This window comes from Triturus cristatus, chromosome 8 (assembly GCF_964204655.1).
Source record: "Triturus cristatus chromosome 8, aTriCri1.1, whole genome shotgun sequence".
Classification (NCBI taxonomy): Eukaryota; Metazoa; Chordata; class Amphibia; order Caudata; family Salamandridae; genus Triturus; species Triturus cristatus.
In genome coordinates this window covers 404,075,913-404,097,867 of record NC_140591.1, presented here as the reverse complement: position 1 = coordinate 404,097,867, position 21,955 = coordinate 404,075,913, and the positions used below count along the sequence as shown (strand labels likewise).

At 44.1% G+C, this 21,955-nt stretch overlaps 1 protein-coding gene across 3 annotated transcripts in view; it reads left to right on the top strand.

Annotated features, from left to right (window-relative positions):
* LOC146802202 (serine/threonine-protein kinase Nek3-like) overlaps positions 1–21,955 on the top strand; it is a 143,179-nt gene that overhangs the window by 73,465 nt on the left and 47,759 nt on the right. For all 3 annotated transcript variants that reach the window (XM_085621790.1, XM_085621791.1, XM_085621789.1), the window contains exons 7-9: positions 5,917–6,003; positions 15,213–15,267; positions 21,358–21,558. In XM_085621790.1, coding sequence (XP_085477916.1) covers positions 5,917–6,003; positions 15,213–15,267; positions 21,358–21,558 — 343 coding nt within the window. The remainder of the gene's footprint in view (positions 1–5,916; positions 6,004–15,212; positions 15,268–21,357; positions 21,559–21,955) is intronic.

The following is a 21,955-nucleotide window of genomic DNA, read 5'->3' as shown; positions in this document are numbered from 1 at the left end:
TTACAAGGCAGTGTTAAGCCATGTTAAGTGGCTTACCGCTGCCTTGTAAGAACGTTGCAAAAAGTGATGTTTCCATGGTGGTAGGGGTTTGTAAATATGCTCCTAAAGTCCTTAGTAATTCGAGTATTTGTTTTGTGTGCACACATGTTTATTTTTTTCAAATTACTGTTTCAACGTTTTAAATTTAAATCATGCAAATTGCTTGGGGGTCCCCGACTTCCAGTGGTGACTCAGTGGGGTCCTCAGGAGTCAAAAGTTTGGGAACCACTGGTCTAGGTTAAACGAAAAAGAAGCACACAGTGTAGTTATAAAAATAAGTATATTTATTATACCAATGTGTTAATGAGTGTGTATATCTCCTACACGGAGATATCAACACAAAACACACAATATTTCTTTCAAATGTAAACAGGTAAGTAAGCACAAATACACCGTGTTCTCCACAGGGAGACCAAACCATATACTAAAGAAGTGGAATGCAAACGGCGACTGAAGTTGGGACTTGGACAAGAAGACTTAGAAGAGCTGGGGACACAAGGAACCACCCAAGGTAAGTGCGCAGGAACCACACGGAGGCTGTGTGCAAAGTGGAAACACAGCCGCATACCCAGTGCAAGTCAAGGGGACAGTCGCGGGTGCAGTTTTTAAGAAGGATCCTTCCCAGTGGACCCTGAAGAAACCCAGTGAAAGACAGAAGGTTGGACAGTCACCCCACCCATGAATTTCCCAGGACCGAGAACATCTACACCTGGTAAGCTGGGTGCATAGGTGCAAAGTGAAGTCGGAAACCGCCGTAAACCACAATGGATGACTTCAGGAAAGATGCCACTGGCGAGGGAGATGGAAGAGTCTGGCGAATCCAAGTATGGATTCTTGAAGAGGAGTACCTGCAAGCAGAGGGGACAGAGTCTATGCTACTCGAATGTGACCAGGAGGCACAGAAGACCAATGACCACCGATGGCGGAAGATGCAATAATGATGACGGTGACCATGTCACTGCAGCTGTGAGGACTAGGCGACACTGTGGAAGACTAGGAGCCATTGATGAGCTGCCCCACTTCGGAAGCCAAAAACCCAGGGGGTCGTCGTCCATCTGGAGCACCAACTAGCCTTGGCAGCAACAACAGATGTGGTTAACGAAAAAGGTGCAACGTTGGTACCAGCAAGGTTCATGGGACTCACCAAATGCAGGAGAATCAAAGCAAGCGCCGAGCTAGCAGGGGAGCCTACTGAAGACAAAGAAGACCCTCAAGAGGACCCACAGGCTGAAGACACGGGAGTCGAAAGAGGACTTTGAGCAGCTCACCAAAGATGCAGGTCCACTGTGCAGAGGGTGTGGTGAGTTCGAAGATCTTGGTAGGAAGAGTTGATGGAGGCTGGAGCGTCTTGTATCCCGAAGATCTCTGGAGGTTAGAGCCAACAAGCCCTGGCAACCGCAGGTTGACACAGTACACAGGGGTTCTGTTCCAGTGTTTCCCACGAGGGATAATGGCCTCAAACTTGCTGAGAGGACAGGTTAGGCCTCGAGGGAGTTGCAGAACCACCACCTGTGTTGCTGGGTCTTTAAGAGTCCATAGGATACCTGGAGCAGCTGACCAGTAAGCTTCGTTGCGGTGCCTGCAAAAGCAGGATAGTGACTCCCTTGTAGTTAAGGAGATTACTTCGGATGTCCTCGATGCGCACAGGCCTGGAGAGGAATCCGGATGAAGCACAGTCACAGACGATGCAGAAGACTAGCAGAACAGCAAGACCAGGAGCAGCAGGAGTCTTCCTTGGTGCAGTCTCGGCTCCAGGCGAAGTTGAAGTGGTTTCGTGTTTGCATCTTGTCCCACAATTAATCAGAAGAGCCACCCACAGGTAAGCCCTCAAGTATCCTAGAGAAAGGGTTGGAACGATTCAAGGGACCCTCCCAGAGGAGGAGCTGGACAGAGGGGAGGATACCCACATGTCCTTTGTCCAGTTGCGCACCAGAGCCGGAGCCAAGGGCTCCCTGAACCAGTTATAACTGTAGTATGCAAGGAGGACACCTAATGTGTCCTTCAAAGCAGTCTGGTGGCGCTGGCAAGCACCCCCACTCCAGCACAATACACTTAAGTCCTGTCTGGGAGGTGGTCACACCTCCCTATGACAGTAAACCTATTGTTCTATCTTCCCCTGCTCGACCTCAGCTCAGCAGCAGGAGGGCAGAACCAGTTCTGTGGTCGGCAGCAGTAGCTTGCTGTTAGATCCTGAAAGACTGGTAACAGGAATACAGGGGGCACCCTAGGGGACCCCCCCAGTATATAGGATCCTACATCCAACATTGGAATCGTGTTGGAGTAGGATTCCAACATGTTTGGTACCAAACATGACCGGTTTCAGTGCAACCACTATATAGTTAGACATCTCATAATTGACTTGATGTCCACTAAATGTATTAAAATGGCTGGCTGCACTTACAAAGCCTGGAGAATCGACTCTGGGGTTTGTAGGGGGTGTCCTGCTCATGCAGGGCACTCTCACACTTAAAACCCTTAAGTCACCCCTAAGCCAGGCCTTTCAATCCTGAAGACAGGGTGCTAGATTATAAGTGCAGTGACCTCCGATATACAGAAACTTATATCTGTCGTAAGTGGTGCTAGCACCAATTTACACAGGCTGCAATGGCAGGCCTGTAGTCACAGTTTGAGTGGTCTCTCATGGGTGGCATAATACACACTGCAGCCCATGGGAGACATCTGGTGTACCTATACCCTGGATACCTTAGTACCATATGCTAGGGACTTGCAAGGGTATACCAGTAGCCAATTAGGAAGGTACCTAAGTACTTACTAAAGTCCAATTTAGGGAGGAAGCACAGTGACTGGTGTCCTGGTTAGCAGGAGCCCAGTCAGACTAGTCAGAAAACAGTATCTGCTTTCATGGTTACCTCCACTTTTTGCTGGTGTTATTCTACTTCCCTACACAATTGACTTTCTGTTCGAAGCTAGCACCGCTGAAAGCACATCTGCACCTGGGCAGGTAAACTTAAACTCTTAATGCTTTTGTGGACCTTGTGCCCAACTCACCTCAAGTCCAGAAGAACAGTCTTGTAAGTCATCTGTTAGTGCACCTATGTAGTGTATGTCTCTCCCATAAGATCACATTACCATGTTCAAGGCTCATGCCTCAAATCAGACAGCTGTCATTTTCTACTGTTTTACTGTAAAATTTGTTAACATCTTGAAAGTACTTATCTAATTCCAATGATCTTGGTGCCTAATGTTCTATAAAATTGGTCTCAAATTTCTTCTTGATTGTGTGTCTCATTTATTGACTCTGTGTTCAACAAATGATTAACACTACCCTCTGAGAAGGCCAAACTGCTTGCCCACACTACCACAAGGAGTGCATTTGGGATTATTAATTTAAGCCCTGTACATCAATAAGGGTTGTCTGGACTTTCTACATAGTATTCCTAATTTTTGTACACTTTACGAAAAGCCAGCTTCCTAAACATGTTTCTTGCATGTGCCTTTACTCTGTAAATGTGTAAGGAATATATCATTAAGTTATGATAATAATGTGTTTTTGAGTGATCTTGTTTATTTAGTGGTTCCTTAGTATATAAATTATTCCATGGATGTCTAATGTAATGACCTTTTCCTGTCATAATTTTATGTTTTATCTAGTTTAATCACTTGAGATTAAGAATCTAAAACTAAAATAAAGTAGCCTAAACACATACAGGACAGGTTCGATTTTAGACGAAGTTTCCATTTTAGTTGGCCTGTCTAGGTTGGCATATCACTTTCACGAGTTCTGTAAAAGATTATGTCAATTCATGTAAACAACGACTTTGCAAACCCCTAAGTGGACTGAAGTCTGATACAAGTTCCCTATTATCTCTGTCTCAACGTCAGACAGTGAACGCTTAAAGTAAACATGAGCTAAAGATCATGCAAATGATTGGGTCTTTTTACAGAATTAACATACTTTTGACTACCTTATCATTGGCCTGTCTATCTCTGACCTTGATACCGCATGTGACTGTCTTTCCAAGAGCCTGTGAAGGTGTGAAGGCATACAGACAATGACATTGATGTTCGCATTAGATGTTTTTATCAGTCTGAGACAAGTACCTTGTTATCTATATTTCAAGGTCAAAGAAGAACAATAATAAAAAATGTAGTCAGAATTGACTTATCTTTACAATATTTGTTTATAATAATGCGACTAAGGTTCGCATATTAATGTACACAGGTTATGTCAGACATTCTTAGGGTTATGTCAGACATTCCCTATATCAGATAAGCCACAGTATAAAAGGCCCGTCTAGTGACTGTGACCTGGGTGAAGTTTCTCTCCTTCCAAACAGAGGCAGATCTTGTATCCAGATGAGCACAGCACCAGATTCCACCTTGATTGAATACGCCTCCTGCAAGACTATTCGAGGTTCTGTGAAGTATTTTTGCCTTCACTAACTGATACCTGGACTGTGTTCGCGCACAGACACACTCTCCTTGTTCATGGCCTTGTGCTGGGAAGCTATTCTGAACAGACAACAAATCCTATTTCCAGGTATGCGCACCACCTATGAAACTCAGGCTTATTATTTATTCATCTGCTAGAACAAAAACAGCGCTTAGAGATAGCACAATGAGGTTGCTAAGGGCCTCAAATTGTAATCCCACAATTTTTCCAGTTTTTGGCATTATTGAAAAGGTTAGCTGCTTTTAATTCTTATCTTCTGTGATGTAACCAACATTGTGTGCACTAGATCCCAGAGTTTTAAAATAACTATTTTAAAATAAATATGTTTATATGCATATTCCATTTCTACAGATCCTTGAGTTTGTAACTCATTAAAGAACGATGTGAATTATCACTTCTTCCTGTTAGTTCAATGCTGGAATATGAAGGAACAGGTTACTGTAGTCCCACACAACCCACTGAGCAAACCTGCCTAGGTGGGTCCGTGGATTTGTAGTTACTAAGTTCACCCGTGGGTGTGGAAGCAAACCTTTTAGAGCTAGGCCAGAGACTCAGCAAGCCCTCCTGCTGCGTAAACTATGTTCTGCAATATAGTGTGGTTTGAGTTTTTCATTCATTAAGCTAACAAGTACAGAAGCTGTGCATAAAGTCAGGTAACACTTCCCAGTTTTTAGTAAAGCCACTATGGAGCTGTGGAGTTTGTAATGACCAACTCCCAGACCATATACTCTTTATGGCTTTACTACACTTACAGTGTCCAAGAATGGACTTTGTAGGGGTACAGGGCTCATGCCACTGTACCCTCACCTGTGTCTGAGGCTAGTGCACCCTGCTAGAGGGGTGTCTTACCTAGGCTTTAGGCAGCGGGTTGTAGGCATGGCCCACAGAGTTGTGTCCCATGTCGACCCTTCACTTTTCTCTGAACCAGAACACACAGCCTGCAGTGGCAGTGTGTGCCTGTCAAGGTTGCTGGGCCTCTAAAGGTGGCACAATAGGTGCTGCAGCCCTTAGAGGCCTTCCTTGGTCACAGTGCCCTTGGTACCCATGGTACCGTTTACAAGGGGCTTACCTGTGGCCAGGGATGTGCCAATTGTGGATACAAAGGTACATTCTTTGGAAAGGACACAGGCCTTGGGAACCGGATTGGCAGAGACCCAGGCCACATTAAGTCAGGTTGCATCAGATATCAGACAAAAAGTGAGGGGTAACCATGCAAAAAGGGGCAATTTCCTATATGTGGACAGCCTGGAAGTGTAATTTCACACTGCATGCAATTTACAAGCCAAAGACCTTTCGTGTCCGATTCAGAGTCTCTAGGTAAATGTGAAATCAGACACAGGCTTCTTTTTCTTTCTTTTAACATGTGACTACTGAGGATTTGAAACAAGTTGTTTTTATTCACAAAAAGTTGTATGGGTCAGTAGCAGTGATGGCATTTTCTTTATATCTCTTGTTCCTGTTAGTCCAAAAGCATTGGCATGTACATATGTTGGAACACCTTACTACGTGCCTCCAGAAATCTGGGAAAACACACCATACAACAATAAAAGGTATGTGCAGAAAGGTATGTGTTATTTCATTATGGGTCAATATAAAATGTATAAGCCAGTTACAGTCCAGTTCTGCTGATAAGGTGCATCCATGTGTTTGCGAAATTAAGACATGTTATTTAGGTCTTTTAAGATCTATTTTTATTGTTTCATCTAATTTCTATTAAGCTGTTTACATCACTTATTTAGATTATGTGCATGGTAGCCAAATGATTGTGGTTGCATGAATATCTTTGGCAGCTTGTTTTATGGTATGAAGACTGGGTGCCTTCATTAATCCCTATGTCAGGTGAAACAAGGACTTGGAACATTAATTGGAGTGTATTCCTGTCAGAAGTAGTATCCTGACTCGTTTGACCCAAGAGTTTAAGAAAATTCTCTGGGAATGAACGTACGTTTTAGAAACTATGGTAACCACCTGTGTCTCTAAGAAATTGTTTTAAATCCAAATAAAATACTTGTTAACTTTTCATCAACCAACATATGTGTGTTGACTGCTTCTTATCGCAGCTGGTGGTTGTGCAATGTCGGTGCTATGCATCATTTGTTATTATGAATAGTTGGTCTAATGTAAGAAATCCTTCTTGTAACAAATTAATAAAAGATTTGTTTTTACAGAACATTGTTAATTAGTTAAAGAAGCAGTGCAAGTAAACGTTGGCAACTTTGTAGTGACATTTTTTCCAACTATTTGGAGCAAATGTGATGTTGTGCTTGCTTATTGATGTGATACCACTTAAAGCACTTACCGCTCCCATGGTGAGGATGGCATCATGCCAAAGAGATACCGGAGTGTTCCAAAACATGCATTACATTTATTATAATTATTTACATTTCTATGATGTTTTTCCTGTGTGGATTCTGTAATCGAGTCTCTTATTCTACGTTTATGTTGGGTGCATTCAATTCAGGAGTGCTTCCAACAGTCAGTTACTGGGCTCTTCGTTTGCTCAGTCCAATATGTTTTTGAATTTATACTTCTTAGTTGGACGTAGGATTCCCGCATGCATTTCGATTTGCTGTAGTGATTGCTATTCTCCGATTCACTGGATATGCATGTTATACAGTTGGCCATCTCAATACCACACAGATCAATAATGCTTTTGCCGTATGACATCTAGGACACCTGGAGCCTAATCAAGGTTTTGTTGTGTTCATCATACAAGGCATTACTTATGCCAACTGAAAATACTTTATGATCTCACTAAAAAGTTTTTGATCACTTTACTCTCCATCCTTTTGTCATATGGACTTGAGCAATTCTCTGCCTAGGCAAGTCTCTCTTGTTGTGATTTAGTTGTCAAGGACAGTTCTTTCATGTTCCTGCCTCAGGTTCCTCATCACATCAAAGATCTTATGCTCCTATGGTTTGTCTTGGAATTAGAGCAACACTCTTCTTATTACTGATGATGTGGCTTCAAATGGCAGAAACTGTTTCTTATCCATCTCCCCATTCCTCCCATATCTCATATGAGCTCATCAATTTCCTAGATTGTTAAAGCTCTCCAACCCTCCGTCATCATGCCTCCTATTTCACATACCGGTAACCTTCTAGATAAAGTATCTCCTCAGAAGTGAAGAAATCACTCCAAAACATAACTGTGCATTGACCATATCAAAATACCAAATAATTTAACTGAAGAGATTAGGGTGTCAATAGCGAAGGCCAGGGCTGGTGCAAGGTTATATAGCACCCTAAACAAAAGCACATTTTGCCACTCTTCCTTTAGCAGTTTGGCAATATTTGATGTATCTAGGGCCACTGTGGGCGTATCCTGATTTCCAAACAGACTTATATACCTACGGAACAAACTGGAGGAGAGGGAGGAAATGTTTGACAACAGCATTTTATAAGGCTTCTAACCACATGTGCATTGAGAGGATCAACTGGAACCCTTACCACAATATTTTAGCATGATCATCATATATTTCCTCAAACATTATGTTAACATAAAAGGAACCACAATAACAAAATGCCGTAATAACATATTCAAAAACAAGATTTTTTTTTTAAAAGATACGTTTGGGTGCTAACTAATAATAAATATTGAACATGAAAACAATGTCTTAAAATATGTTCGAGGCATGTGTGCTATAGATACACATGCTTTGCATACTACTGCCATCTAGTGTTGGGTCCGGATGTTTGCTAGGTATTTTTCTTCAAAGAAGTCTTTCTAGTCAAGAGGTAAGGTGACTTCTCCTTTCGGCGATAGTGCGCATGGGCATAGACTCCATTGTTAGATTGTTTTTTTCTGCCAACGGGTTCGGACGTGGATTGCTGCGCTCCGGTTCAAAACTGTTCTTCAGGTTCCCCTCAGTGCGCAATCCACTCTACCCTCGATGGAATTGTTCTTGTACGCGTTTCCCTGTTCCCAAGTTATCAAAGCGATTGGAAAACACTATCTTCGGTCGGAAACATCAGGGGTGGCCCTCGAGGCTAGCCGAGTTGGTTCACCCTTCATCCGATGGAACAAACTCCATTCCAATTCTGTTTTCGGTGCCGCGCCAAGTATCCGTGCACCGACCTACATCAAGTTTGTAACTTGTGCCTCCCACCGGAGCACAAGGAGGAAGACTATGACGCCTGTAAGTCGTTTTGGTCGAAGAAAACTCTGTGATCGTCGGGCTCGACTACGAGAAATGCAACGTCAAAGCATTCAACACGCACCCTATATCTTTGGTGAAGAATCTGAACATAAAGAGGTTGAGGCGTCTGCAGCAGAGGAAGAAGATGCCTTCTCTGTCGCAGAGTCGTATTCTGAACTTGAAATCGATTTGGAGTCTGAAGACGTGCCTCCCGGACAGGGTGCGTGTGTACTGAAGACCCCTTGCCCCCTAAAACCTTTTCTAAAAAACATACGGCTACTGCACCACCTCTACCTTCTGGCCAAGGTCGGCACCGAGACAATGTTTCTGATGCCCCGCCTTCTGGTTTGGCACCGAAACAAATCGTCAAACCTTCTGGCTCGGGATCGAGTCAGCCGAAATCAAGTTCGGAGCCTAAACCTTCCGGTTCCAAGGACACATCTGGTTGGGAGCCGAAACACTCCGCTCCGAAATAAAAACATGCTCCGGAGCCAAAACCTTCCGCTCCCAAAAGCAAAGCCATTTTGGTGCCAAAATCAAATGACAGCCTCTTTGAATCTCCTGAACCAATTTTAGACATTCTCAAGGCTAAATTGGATCCTAAACAGAAAAAGATTTATATCCATCCTGAGACAGGACATATTTCTGTCAAAACGCCAGTCAAACGCAGACTTCTTTCAGAGGACCCTGCAGGTAAAATCTCTCTGAAGAAGAAAAAGGGCATGGATACCAGCCTTGCCTATCCTGCCTCATAATCCCCTCCACCTCCACAATCTTCTCCACATTTACCAATTCAAGATCCCTCACATATAACACCGCAGGTATCTCCACATACACAGCCTGAAGGGGATGATATTGATGAAGAAGAAACTCATTTACCTGTAGACCCATGGAATTATTATACCATTGACCCTCCAGGGGATACTGACCCAGACCTTTACCCCGCAAAGCCATCACCAACAGATGATAATGCGGCTTATCAAGAACTTCTTGCTAGAGCAGCAGAGTTTCATGGGGTGGCCTTACATAAAGAGTCCTTAGAAGAAGACTTTTTATTTGAGACACTTGGGGCCACACACAGGTCAAGTCAAACACTCCCTATGCTAAAGGACATGATGAGGCATGCAGATGACCTCTTCAAAGACCCTGTGTGAGCACGTATTTTAACTCACAGAGTCGATAAAAGTATAAACCGTTTCCATCTTATCCTGTGTTTATCAAAGGACAATTACCTCTAGACTCCCTATTAGTGTCCAATCCTCACAAAAGAGCTAATTCACAAACCTCTGATGATGCACCTCCCCCAGACAATGAATCTAAACTTATAGATGCCTCGGGGAAGCAAGTAGCCGCTCAAGCCGCTAACCACTGGCGCATCGCAAACACACAGGGCCTACTAGCTAGGTACGACCGGGCACACTGGGGTGAGTTGGAGCGATTTCTCCAATATTTCCCAGACGAACACAAAAATAAAGCACAAGAGTTAGAAGAGTTAGAAATGAGGTTAGTGCTGCTAATTGTTTGCTGTGGGGAGACTTCACCGTGCGGGAGGGAGAAGCCGGGGGTATGTTTTGAAGGCCCTCCTCCAGTTTATTACATTCTCTCCGCCCCCCCGTCTGGGGGGGCTCTTTCTTACTCCTTTTTTCCCTGTCTCTTCTATATTTCGGGTTTAGTTCCAGGGCGACAGGCACACTGCTGGGGGGTGGGGCCATACTCATTCGCAGAGGTGCAGGGTGGGGGGATGGGGGAGGGGACTCTTTAGTCTTTATCTCTTTTTCCATGGCCTCCTTTTTCTTCTCTGTTTCTTTTTGCCTTTTTCTGGGATCAGCGCGGTACACCTCTCTTATTGTGCATCGTTTGCTCTTAATGTGTGCCACAGTTTCCGGGGGGTTCGCTGGGCTTTAGGCACGGGGACCTGTAGGCGCAACTATCTTTGATATTTCTCCCCATCCGTACTCTCCCGTGTCTGCGCCATTGATTCAATGTATTGCTGCTTGCTGCTTACGTCTCTTATCCTTGCCCCTTGTCGCTGTTGGGAAATTGTTTGGCACCTGATCCTACTGTTTTGTTTTATTATAAAATGAAAAACCCTTTCTCTCCTGGTGTCCTACCTGTGCGGCTCATTGGCCGGACTATATTGTATTGTGGACTTTGCTCTCCGAGGTGCCGCCTGTGTTTACATTTGCCTTTATTGTTCTGATTGCTTGGCGGCCGGCCCCGGGGGGTTGTAGGCCCGTACGTGTTAATGATTGCAACGTCAATAAAGGTTTTTAAAAAAAAAAAAAAAAAAGAAAAAAGAAATGAGGTTGCCCTCCTGCATGATCAGATGTGCTCTAGATGCTGCTGACACTGCGGCTAGGGAGATAAATACCAGCTTTCTCATCAGAAGGCATGCATGGCTTAGGATTTTGGGGTTTAAACCTGAGGTTCAGCAGTCCATTTTAAACACCCCTTTTGGGAAGCAACACTTGTTTGGTCCTGAAGTCGATCAGGCTTTAGAAAAAATGAAAAAGGACACAGGAGTGTCAAAGTGCATGGGATCGCTCCAATCCCTATCAAATGGAGGTTCCTTTCACCACTCCTTTTACAGAGGAGGGTCCAGAACAACGTCCTCCGACCCTAATGCTTCCTCTTATAAAGGCAACAACCAATCCTCTCCCTCTAAAGGTTTTTATAGAGGAGGGTATAGAGGGAACAATTCCAAAGGTAGGGGTAGAGGTTCCTCAGCACGTAACTCCACTTCTCCCAACAAATAGTGACTTGCCCACATCTCCCCCCGATTATTTAACACCTGTCGGGGGAACACTTCAACAATTTCTACCCATTTAGCAATCCATAACATCCGACAAATGGGTGATAGATCTTATCTGACAAGGTTATTGCCTGGAGCTTACCACCAATCCTCCAAATATTCCACCTCACACTTACAAACTGTTGTTAGACCACTTACTGTTACTCAAACAAGAGGTGCAATCTCTCTTAGAAAAGGGAGCCATAGAACCAGTTCTATTACAGTACCAAGGTTCAGGGGTTTACTCTCTCTACTTTCTAATCCCCAAAAAGGACGGCTCCTTGAGACCAATTTTGGATCTCAGACAGTTAAACCAGTACAAACTGTCAGAACATTTCCATATGGAAATGCTTAAACAGGTTCTTCCACTTCTACAGTAAGGTGATTTTATGCCCACACCTTACTCAAAAGACGCATACTTACACATTCCAATCCACCCAGTTCATCGGAAATATCTCAGATTTCTGATAGCAGGTAAACACTATCAGTTCAAAGTACTCCCATTCTGAGTAACTACTGCTCCCACAGTTTTTACCAAATGTCTAACAGTAGTGGCAGCTCATCTCAGAAGACAACAAATTCACGTCTTCTAGTACTTAGATGACTGGCTCATCAAAGCCAGCACACATCAAAAGTGTTTACAACACACTGAAACCACGCTAAACCTGCTTCACCAATTGGGCTTCACTGTCAAGACGCAAAAGTCTCATCTACAGCCTTTAAAAATACAATCTTATCTGGGAGCGACTTTCAACACTCACACGGCTCTAGCCTCTCCCAGTACAGCCAGAATACGCAATATTCAAACTCTGTTATTACAGTTTCAAGCCAATCAAACCTTGCCAACTACAACCTTTATGCAACTGCTAGGGATGATGGCCTCATGCACTGCAATAGCGCCTCATACAAGACTACACAAGTGTCCTCTACAAGAATGCTCAGCATGTCAGTGGAATCAGTCACGGGGTCAATTAACAGATCTAGTGTTGGTAGACAGCTGCACCCATCGCTCTCTGCAGTGGTGGAACCCAGAAAACTTATCAAAAGGTCGGCCTTTCATCAACCCTGTTCCACAGATGGTGCTAACAGACCCATCTCCCACAGGTTGGGGTGCCCATCTCCATAATTATACCATTCAAGGTCTCTGTGAGAACAAGCACAAACATCTCCACATCAACTATCTAGAGCTTCTAGCAGTATTTCTAGCACTCAAAGCTTTTCAGTCTCATCTCATATGCAAAGTTGTCCTAGTCTGCATGGAAAACATGACAGCAATGTACTATGTCCAAAAACAAGGGGGAATCACTATCTCCAGCTGTCACACTTCTCTCAGACCATCTGGAGCTGGGCAATTTTTCACAAATCCACAGAACACCTTCCAGGAGTCAACAATCAAATTGCCGATCTCTTTAGCAGAAGGAGACAGCAAATACACAAGTGGGAACTTCATCCCCCAGTTCTCCTTCCATACTTTTAAAAATGGGGATTCCCACAAATAGAGCTGTTTGCCACAGTGAACAACGCAAAATGCCCAAACTTTGCCTCCAGGTTCCCACACCCTCACTCCAAAGGCAATGCCCTATGGATCAATTGGTCAAAGATATTTCCCTACACTTTTCCGCCTCTCCCACTCCTTCCATTTCTGCTTCGAAAGCTCAGGCAAACATCGCTCTCACTGGTTTTCATAGCTCCCACATGGGCCCATTAACAATGGTATACCACACTTCTGAAACTCTCAGTAATTCCACATCAAAAGCTACACCTCAATTCCAGCATTCTCACTCAGAACCACAGAGAAATCAGACACCCAAACCTCAAGGAGCTCAACTTAGCAATTTGGCTCCTGAAGTCATACAGTTTGGATACTTACATTTGCCACCAAACTGTATGACTATTCTAAAAGAAGTAAGAAAGCCCACCACTAGAGCTTGTTCTGCTGCAAAATAGAAACAATTTGTTATTTATTTTTATAACAACAAGATTAATCCTCTGGATGCTTCTGTTCAAAACATTGTTTTTTACTTTATGCACCTACAGCAATCTAATTTAGCTTACACATCTATTCAATTGCACCTTGCAGCAGTGGCTCCATATCTGAAAAACAGCATTTATCTTTGTTCAAAGTCTGTGAGATAAAGACTTTATGGAAGGCTTAAAAAAGAGTAATGCCACCCAGAATACCTCCGGCACTAGTATGGAATCTCAACATTGTACTTACAAGACTCATGGGCCCACCTTTTACACAATTGTCCTTTACAGTTCCTTTCATGGAAGGTTGCCTTCCTCATTGCAGTCTCTTCATGAAGGAGAGTTTGTGAGCTTCGGGCATTAACCTTAGAAGAACCTTTCTTTCAGCTTCATAAAGATAGGGTAGTTCTTCACCCCAAACCAAAATTCATCCCTAAAGGAGTTTGGGCTTTTCATCTTAACCAATCAGTTGAGTTACCTGTGTTCTTCCCTCAACCGGATTCTTTAGAAGAACGAGGTCTTCACACACTTGATGTCAGAAGAGCGTTATTGTATTATCTTGAAAGAACAAAAGATTTTCATTAAACAAAGCAACTGTTTGTCGCATTTGCACCTCCTCACAGGGGCAATCCTATCTCTAAATCTGTTAAATGTATTCAAACTTGCTATACAAAAGCTAAATTAACTATATCTAGACTCCCTATAGCGCATTCCACTCACAAAATAGATGCATCTATGGCCTTTTTAGTAAACACTTCTATAGCTGACATATGTAAGGCAGCAACATGGTCTACACAACACACATTTACCTAACACTATTGTGTGTATGTATTAGCACGCCAACAAGCCAAGGCAGGGCAAGCAGTGCTAAAGACACTTTTTCAGACAACTGCAACATCTACTGGTTAGCCACCGCTTTGGGAGAATACTGCTATAAAGTCTATGCAAAGGATGTGTATCTACAGCACACATGCTTTGAACGGATTATGTTACTTACCCAGTAAGCATCTGTTCTTGGCATGTAGAGCTGTAGATTCACATGCGCCCCCCCACCTCCTCGATCACCTGTAGTTGCTGCAGTTCTCCTTATGTACATTATATACGCATGGACATCTCTTTACTACACTCACTTACTCCATTCTCTTGTGGGAAAACAATCTAACAATGGAGTTGATGCCCTAGCACACTATCACCGAAAGGAGGAGTCACGTTACCTCGTGACTGGAAAGACTTCTTCGAAGAAAACCAACTTGCAAACATCCAGACCCAACACTAGATGGCTGGAGTATGCAAAGCATGTGAATCTACAGCTCTACATGCCAAGAACAGATGCTTACTAGGTAAGTAACATAATCCTATTAAGAATACCAACATGATATTAATTAGCAACGTGTAACAGTTATAAAGAGAGTTAGGGCCTTAGGAAGAGTTGGGTGTAGTTATAGAGGTTGATGAAGAGCTAGTGGTTAAGGTAAATGCTGATGTACAGGTAAGTGTAGAAGGTAGATTAGAGTGTGGAAGATATAGTTGGGTATAGACCGAGTCAGAGGCAGATGAAGATTTTTCAAGTGATGTGACTTGCACGATATTAGATATTCTTATTAGCTCGGCACAGTCACACTTTGTAATCTGAAGATTGTAATTTACAACATTTCAGAAAGAATAAGTCCAAGGTGAATCATGTCAGAAATGCCCACTGTGTGCGATCACTCTACGAACTGGAAGTCAAAGGATTGCCTGGCTCATAAGCAAACTTTCTTTCTAAAATATTGTTATACAGTAGTCTTTTTATTACGTTATTAACCTTGGTCTCTCACTATTAAATAACTAATCTTTGTGCATTTCTTTTTAACCCCCACAGTGATATCTGGTCGCTGGGATGTGTTTTATACGAACTGTGCACTTTAAAACACCCAGTAAGTAATTTAAAGTAATCATGCATTTATTTATGAATTTATCTTAAATAAGGGATCTCAGAAGGAAAGTTTGCCTCAGGCTTGCATAGAATCTGAATTGCATCCTTTTAAAGAAAGATTTGTTTGAAAAGTCTTATGTTGAAGATTTCAGATTTATTTATTGCACAATTACTTAAAATCATAATCTAAAACCCTTTCATGTTCTAAACAGCTACAATAAAAATTGGGCAATACAAATGAATAATTCTTTAATAAAAGCGATAATAAAGCAAATGATATATTAAAATCAAATCTTTCACTAGAGATTCAGTAAAAGATGTGCTGATTCCCCCAACCTCCCAAAATTCTCCATTTCAGCCTGTCTGGCTCTATTTTGGTCCGGGTGTCTATTTTGAAAGTTCTCTTTGAGTCTATTTGTATAGCAAGGCCAACAAGGCTGGTGCCGCTTCCCATTAAAGCTCTGTTACTACTTCTCTTTTGAACTATTAACCAGGATTTTGGCCCTACCTTTGGGGTCATTATGCACCCTATATCACCACTTTCTTTGGTAAGAGAACATAAACCTTTTCCAGTTTCTTAAATTCTTCCATCCCCAATAAACTGGACCAGAATCACCGACGACCAGCTAACCTCATCACTCAGCAACTCCACCCCAACCATCGTGGAAAACGACGACCCCAACACCGCAGCCCGAACCCTGCATAGATAGTTCTCCGACAGCGCCAACACCATAGCCCCCCTCAAGAAAAACAACAACACCCGCGCCAAGAAAGCCAGTTGGTTTACCACCGAACTTCGAGAGTCCAGATGCACTTGTCGCCGCCTCGAAAAGAGCTGGAGGAACACCAAATCCACAGAAGCCCACAACAACTTCAGAGCCGCCACCAACGTCCACCACCAACTCATCAGAAAAACGAGGAAAAAAGCGATGGAAGACAGAATCTCCACTCACGCACACAACAGCAAAGAACTCTTTAACATCATCAAGGAGTTCGCCCAACCCACCAGCGAGTCCCTCGACTTCCCTCCCTCACAATACCTCTGCGATAACCTCAGCACCTTTTTTCACCACAAAATCAAGAGCATCTATGACAACTTCGAAGACAACCAAAACACTGAACCCTCACCAACCACCCCGACACCCTGAAACCAGCGATCGACAACTGGACAACCCTCACCACCGAAGACACACTGAAGACGATGAAGTCAATCCACTCCGGGCCCCCGCGGACCCCTGCCCTACCACATTTTCAACAGAGCCGGTGACACCATCGCACCCATGCTCTGCCACACCATCAACCGCTCCCTGGCAACCGCCATGTTCCCCGATGACTGGAAACATGCCGAGGTCAACCCCCTCCTGAAGAAACCCTTGGCGGACCCCACAGACCTCAAAAACTAGACCCATCTCCCCTGCTCCCGTTCCCAGCAAAAGTCATCGAGAAAGCCATCAACAGCCAACGGGCCACATTCATCGAAGAGCACAACATCCTCGACTCCTCCCAATCCGGCTTCAGAAAAAAACACAGTACGGAAACCGCCCTCCTCGCTGCAACAGACAACATCCACACCCTACTGGACAAAGGAGAAACAGCAGCCCTCATCCTCCTCGCCCTCTCAGCGGTGTTTGACACAGTTTCTCACCGCACACTAATACGCAGACTCCACGACGCAGGGATCCAAGACGAGGCCCTCAACTGGATCCACTCCTTCCTCTCCGGCAGAACGCAGCGTGTCAGACTCATCCCCCCCCCCCTTTCCTCTCAGATCCTACACTTACCACCTGCAGAGTCCCCCAGGTGTCCTCCCTCAGCCCTAAACTCTTCAACGTCTACATGGCTTCGCTCAGCCCCATCGTCAGAACCGATGGACTCAACATTGTGTCATACGCAGACGACACCCAACTCATCCTCTCCCTGTCCAGCGAACCCAATACCGCCAGACACAATTTTCAAGAAGGCATGGAAGCCGTCGCCAAATGGATGAAAAACAGCTGCCTACAACTAAACGCCAACAAAACAGAAGTACTCATCATGGGCCCAAACCTCAATGCCTGGAACAACACCTGGTTGCCCCCCGTCCTCGGAAGCCCACCCACCCCCACGGACCACGCAAGCAACCTGGGAATCATCCTGGACTCCGAGCTCAAAATGGACCGCCAGATCAACTCCGTCTCGTCCTCCTGCTTCCACACCCTCCGCCTCCTACGCAAGACCTTCAAATTGATCCCGCTCAAACACAGAAAGACCGTCACTCACACCCTGGTCACCAGCAGACTTGACTACGGCAACACACTCTACGCCGGAATAAACAAAAACCTCACCGCAAGCTACAGAACATCCAGAACGCCGCCGCAAGACAGCCAAGACACTGCCACATCTCCCAGCACCTGCGCACACTCCACTGGCTCCCCATCGAAGCTAGAGTCACCTTCAAAATGCTCACCCACGCCCACAAGGCCCTCCACAATACCGGACCAGCATACCTGAACAGCCGACTCAAATTCCACGCATCCCAGAGGACCCTACGATCAGCCCAGCTCTCCTACGCCGTGGTTCCCCGCAACAAAAAGACCAGATCGGGAGGTCGCTCCTTCTCCTTCCTAGCGGCCCGAGCCTGGAACGCCCTTCCGCTCCACCTCAGACAGACAACATCGCTCCCCATCTTCGCAAGAAACCTCCAAACCTGGCTCTTCGACAGACCGCCCCCTTGATGGACTGGTGCCTGCTACCCCTTCCTCCACCCCCCCCCCCCCCCCGCCGCCCCCAGCGCCTTGCGACCCCCTACGGGTGAGCAGCCGCGCTTAATAGCGACTGATTGATTGATATGGCAGAAATTTCCTAGTGTGGAGCACATCATGCAGATCACCTTACTGGTGTTACTGACCTGGTTGTGCTCCCTGCTTATTTCGTATACTAATTTCCTGCCTGGTGCCAAATGGGCCTCAGGGCAGGGGGTGGCATCTCCCCAGTCTGAGGGACGCCAGGGTTGCATATCAAAGGCTTTGATGTGCTAATTGCTAGCCGTCCAGTTTGGAGGGGATGTAAACACCTGGAAGAGGAGGCATTGTTCTTGACCTCCGAGAGTGGGGCTCTCACCTCCTAGGGGGTCAGAAACACGTCTGTGATGGCAGGCTGGACTGGAACAGTCAGCTAGCACACCAGTGGACTTGTAGGTTTCAGGGGATACCTCTAAGGTACCGTCTGGGTGCATGTATTAATAAATCCATCACTGGAATCAGTGTGGGTTTATTAATATGAGATGTTTGATACCAAACGTCCTTGGTTTCAGTTAAGCCATCATGTTGCTGGGGAACTCCTATTGAGTGTATGTAGCGGGCACTGGTGTATTTTCTGTTCACTAGCTTGTCCAAGAATCAACTTGGACATCACATGGGCATATCTGCTCTTGCAGATAAGTCCATGTATGTAATATAATGCACCCTGTCTTAGGGCTGTAATGCCTGCTGTAGGGGTGACATACATATATTGCATGCAGTGTCTGCAGGCGTGGCACACAGGAGGTGTGCCATGTCTGGACTTCATGTTTGTCTGCACCATGTCACGCAGCCTGCAATGGTAGTCTGCATGAGGGGTCCCTTAGGATGGCTAATAAATGCTTCAGCCCTTAGGGACCCTCTTTAGTACCCATACCTTCAGTAACAGGGTTGTCATTTACTAGGGACTTACAGAAGTGCTACAGGTATTGCCAATTGGGGGAACAATTGTACAGTTTTAAGGAAAGAGATCTCACACTGGGGACCTGGATGGCAGGAAGCCAGTGCACTTCAGTCAAAATTGCATCACTTACCAGGCAAAAGTTGGAAGTGACCATGTCATGTAGGAAAAAGAAGCACTTTCCTACAATGGCCACAACTGTTTAAAGCAGAGTAGGCAGTCCAGCTGATTCTGACAGAAATAACTAATGCATTGGCAAAAGATTGTTGACAAAAAGATATGGCATTTCTGTGTTGTGTGTAATGATACAAATTGTATACCTTACCAATATATGACTGGAGTTCCCTTTTTAAGAGAGATCCCAGACAAGGCTTGGCAGGAGTGCTGTGCCCAGGTAAAAGACATTGCCTTTATGTTTCGCCACAAACTCATTCATTTTAAATTCTTACATAGTATATTTCACACCTCAGTGGATTGTCCAGTTATGGCCTCAAATTGGGAAATGGTGTTCTCCATACTGACTGAGATGATAAAGGTCCCTCTAGTCCCCACATTGGAGCTGGCACTACTAGGGCTAAATATAGATTTACCTACATTGGTCTGCCAATATACCCTAGTGGCCCTGCTGCTGGCCAAACGACAAGTGGCAGTGTGATGGATGTCTTCCATAGCCCCCATGGAGGCATCATGGTTGAAGGACATGGCTTAATGTTACACGATTATTGATGAAAATAGTGAGCTGCCGCACGTCCAAGAGATTTCGGAGAATTCTACATAGCATATTTACATTCGAAGGGATCCACCATACTGACAGTGCGAAGCTTGGACTCTGGGGAAGAAACATGAAGGGAACCAAACACTTAATCGGCGGCATTTTCAGTAGGCAATAAAGGGTGGATGCTTACATTGTTCATCAAAAGAAATGTAATCTGTCTAAAGAAGAACTTGAAATAGTACATCTGGGTACGGCTATACATCTGCTCCTACTATGTCACTTGTGAGATAAACTATTCTTCTTCTTTTGTTATATATTGAAAACTAAATAAAATTTGTTAAAAAAAATTCCAGACCTATAGTCATGCCAGGCGCAGACCCTGGAGCTCACTTTGCTGGTGCATGAGACTGCTGGCTGTGGAACCACTGGACCGGCATCCTGCTACAGCGCCTACACCACTTCCACCTCCGCGCCACTCCTTCTGACATTTTCTGACAGGTTAAGAGCATGTGGAAAAAGTCTGCAGTTTTCTTCCGGCAATGGAGTAAAATGCATAATGAAGGGCCCATTTGCTTCGGGTGCATGAAGTAATTCCCTATTACTTGGACAAAACTCCGAATAGCTGGGATTTGGTGTGGGCATATCAGTCATTATCATAGATTCCACCACCCGGAATGCCAGCACCAGATTACAGACAACTTGTAATAAGGGCCTTAGTAAGAAATGACTATGAGTTGTCTCTAACACTGTCTTGTAGACATTCACAAATGTTGTTACTCAGCTCCTCTGTTGTCTATGTAATTACATATTTTGATTCGATAATCTGCATGCTTTATACGTGCAGCCACAAGATGGGAGCAGTAACTTCAAATGTACTTTTGTTATCACATGGTGAGCACCACCCGCTTGTTGAAAAAAGCAGCCCTACACCCAAAAGACCCCTGTGTCTTTGGTCTATTGTGAGTCTTTCTTTAGTAGTGTGATTGGGATGGTTCTGGCACATTTACAGGGGCTCATGGATGTAGCATGCATAATTGATTCTATGCAACCAAGTTTCCATCCCCTTCAGGATGTGGAGATGACATTTGTCTGATGTCACTGATAAGATCTTGAATGTTAGTGATAAACACAAGCTGACCTTAACGTGTGCTCTCCCCTTTGTTGTTCGTTATCTACAGAAGATGTCTGCCATTAGTTAATCAGGTACTGGGACACTACTTTGTATACTGCTCACATAGGATCAAATTAGATTATTTCTGAGAAAGGGAATTTGAGTCTAGAGGTTTGATATACTGCTACATTAGAAGGCATGTGTACAGGCTCATATATTTACAGGAAACCCTAAATTTGTCTTACTAGCTTGAACAGGTTTCAGTTTGGTTCCAAATTTCTGGATGAGAAATTTCTTTGATACCGGGAAACTCACCGCAACCTAAAAATTGAGACTTTACAAGCAGTTTGCTCATACAATGTTCTCCATGTTCTCTTTGATACCTGTTGACACACACCATTTTTCTCACTACTATGAAGAGTGAAAGCAAAATAGTTAAGCAAAGCCCATTATCTGTTTTTGCCCTTTTTCTGCTGTATTCCTTCAACCTCGCTATGCTGTCACATGAATTATGAACACTTTGCAAAATACTTCTTATCCAGAGTTAAAAACAATAATACGTGCTCTCTCTCTCTCTTTTGTTTTAGTTTCAGGCAACCAGTTGGAAGAGCCTCATTCGTAAAATATGCCAAGGATCTTACAGTCCACTTCCATCAAATTACTCCTATGAGCTCCACTATTTAATAAAGCAAATGTTTCAGAAAAACCCAAAGATCCGCCCGTCGGCAACCACACTTCTTGCCCGACCCAATTTAGCAAAACATATGAAAACATGGTTAACAGAGGAGGTAAGTTCTCTATCCAACATAAATCTGCCTATCGTAACGTGATTTCTTTCGGATAAGAATAAGGTATGAGGCGCACTTCCAAAAGCGAGGCCAAAAAAAGTTAATCTTTGTCCACAACAGCTGTGAAGTTTCAGCACAAAGAAATATGGATTAATTGTTGCATTACCATTTCTACAAGATGGTCCAAAAAGATTGTCTCATTACCTTCATTGGGGCAATAAAGCACATTCACTGCTGTGTTAATAAATTATGATTTAACGCACTAGCAGTGTGGAATACCAGTACTCTTATATCATAAGACAAAAAGGCATTAGTTGATTACCCATTATGAAATACGTACCACAAGCCGCACATTTTAAGTATTTTGCACTTCTGTAGGGAGTTTCTCTACCATTTA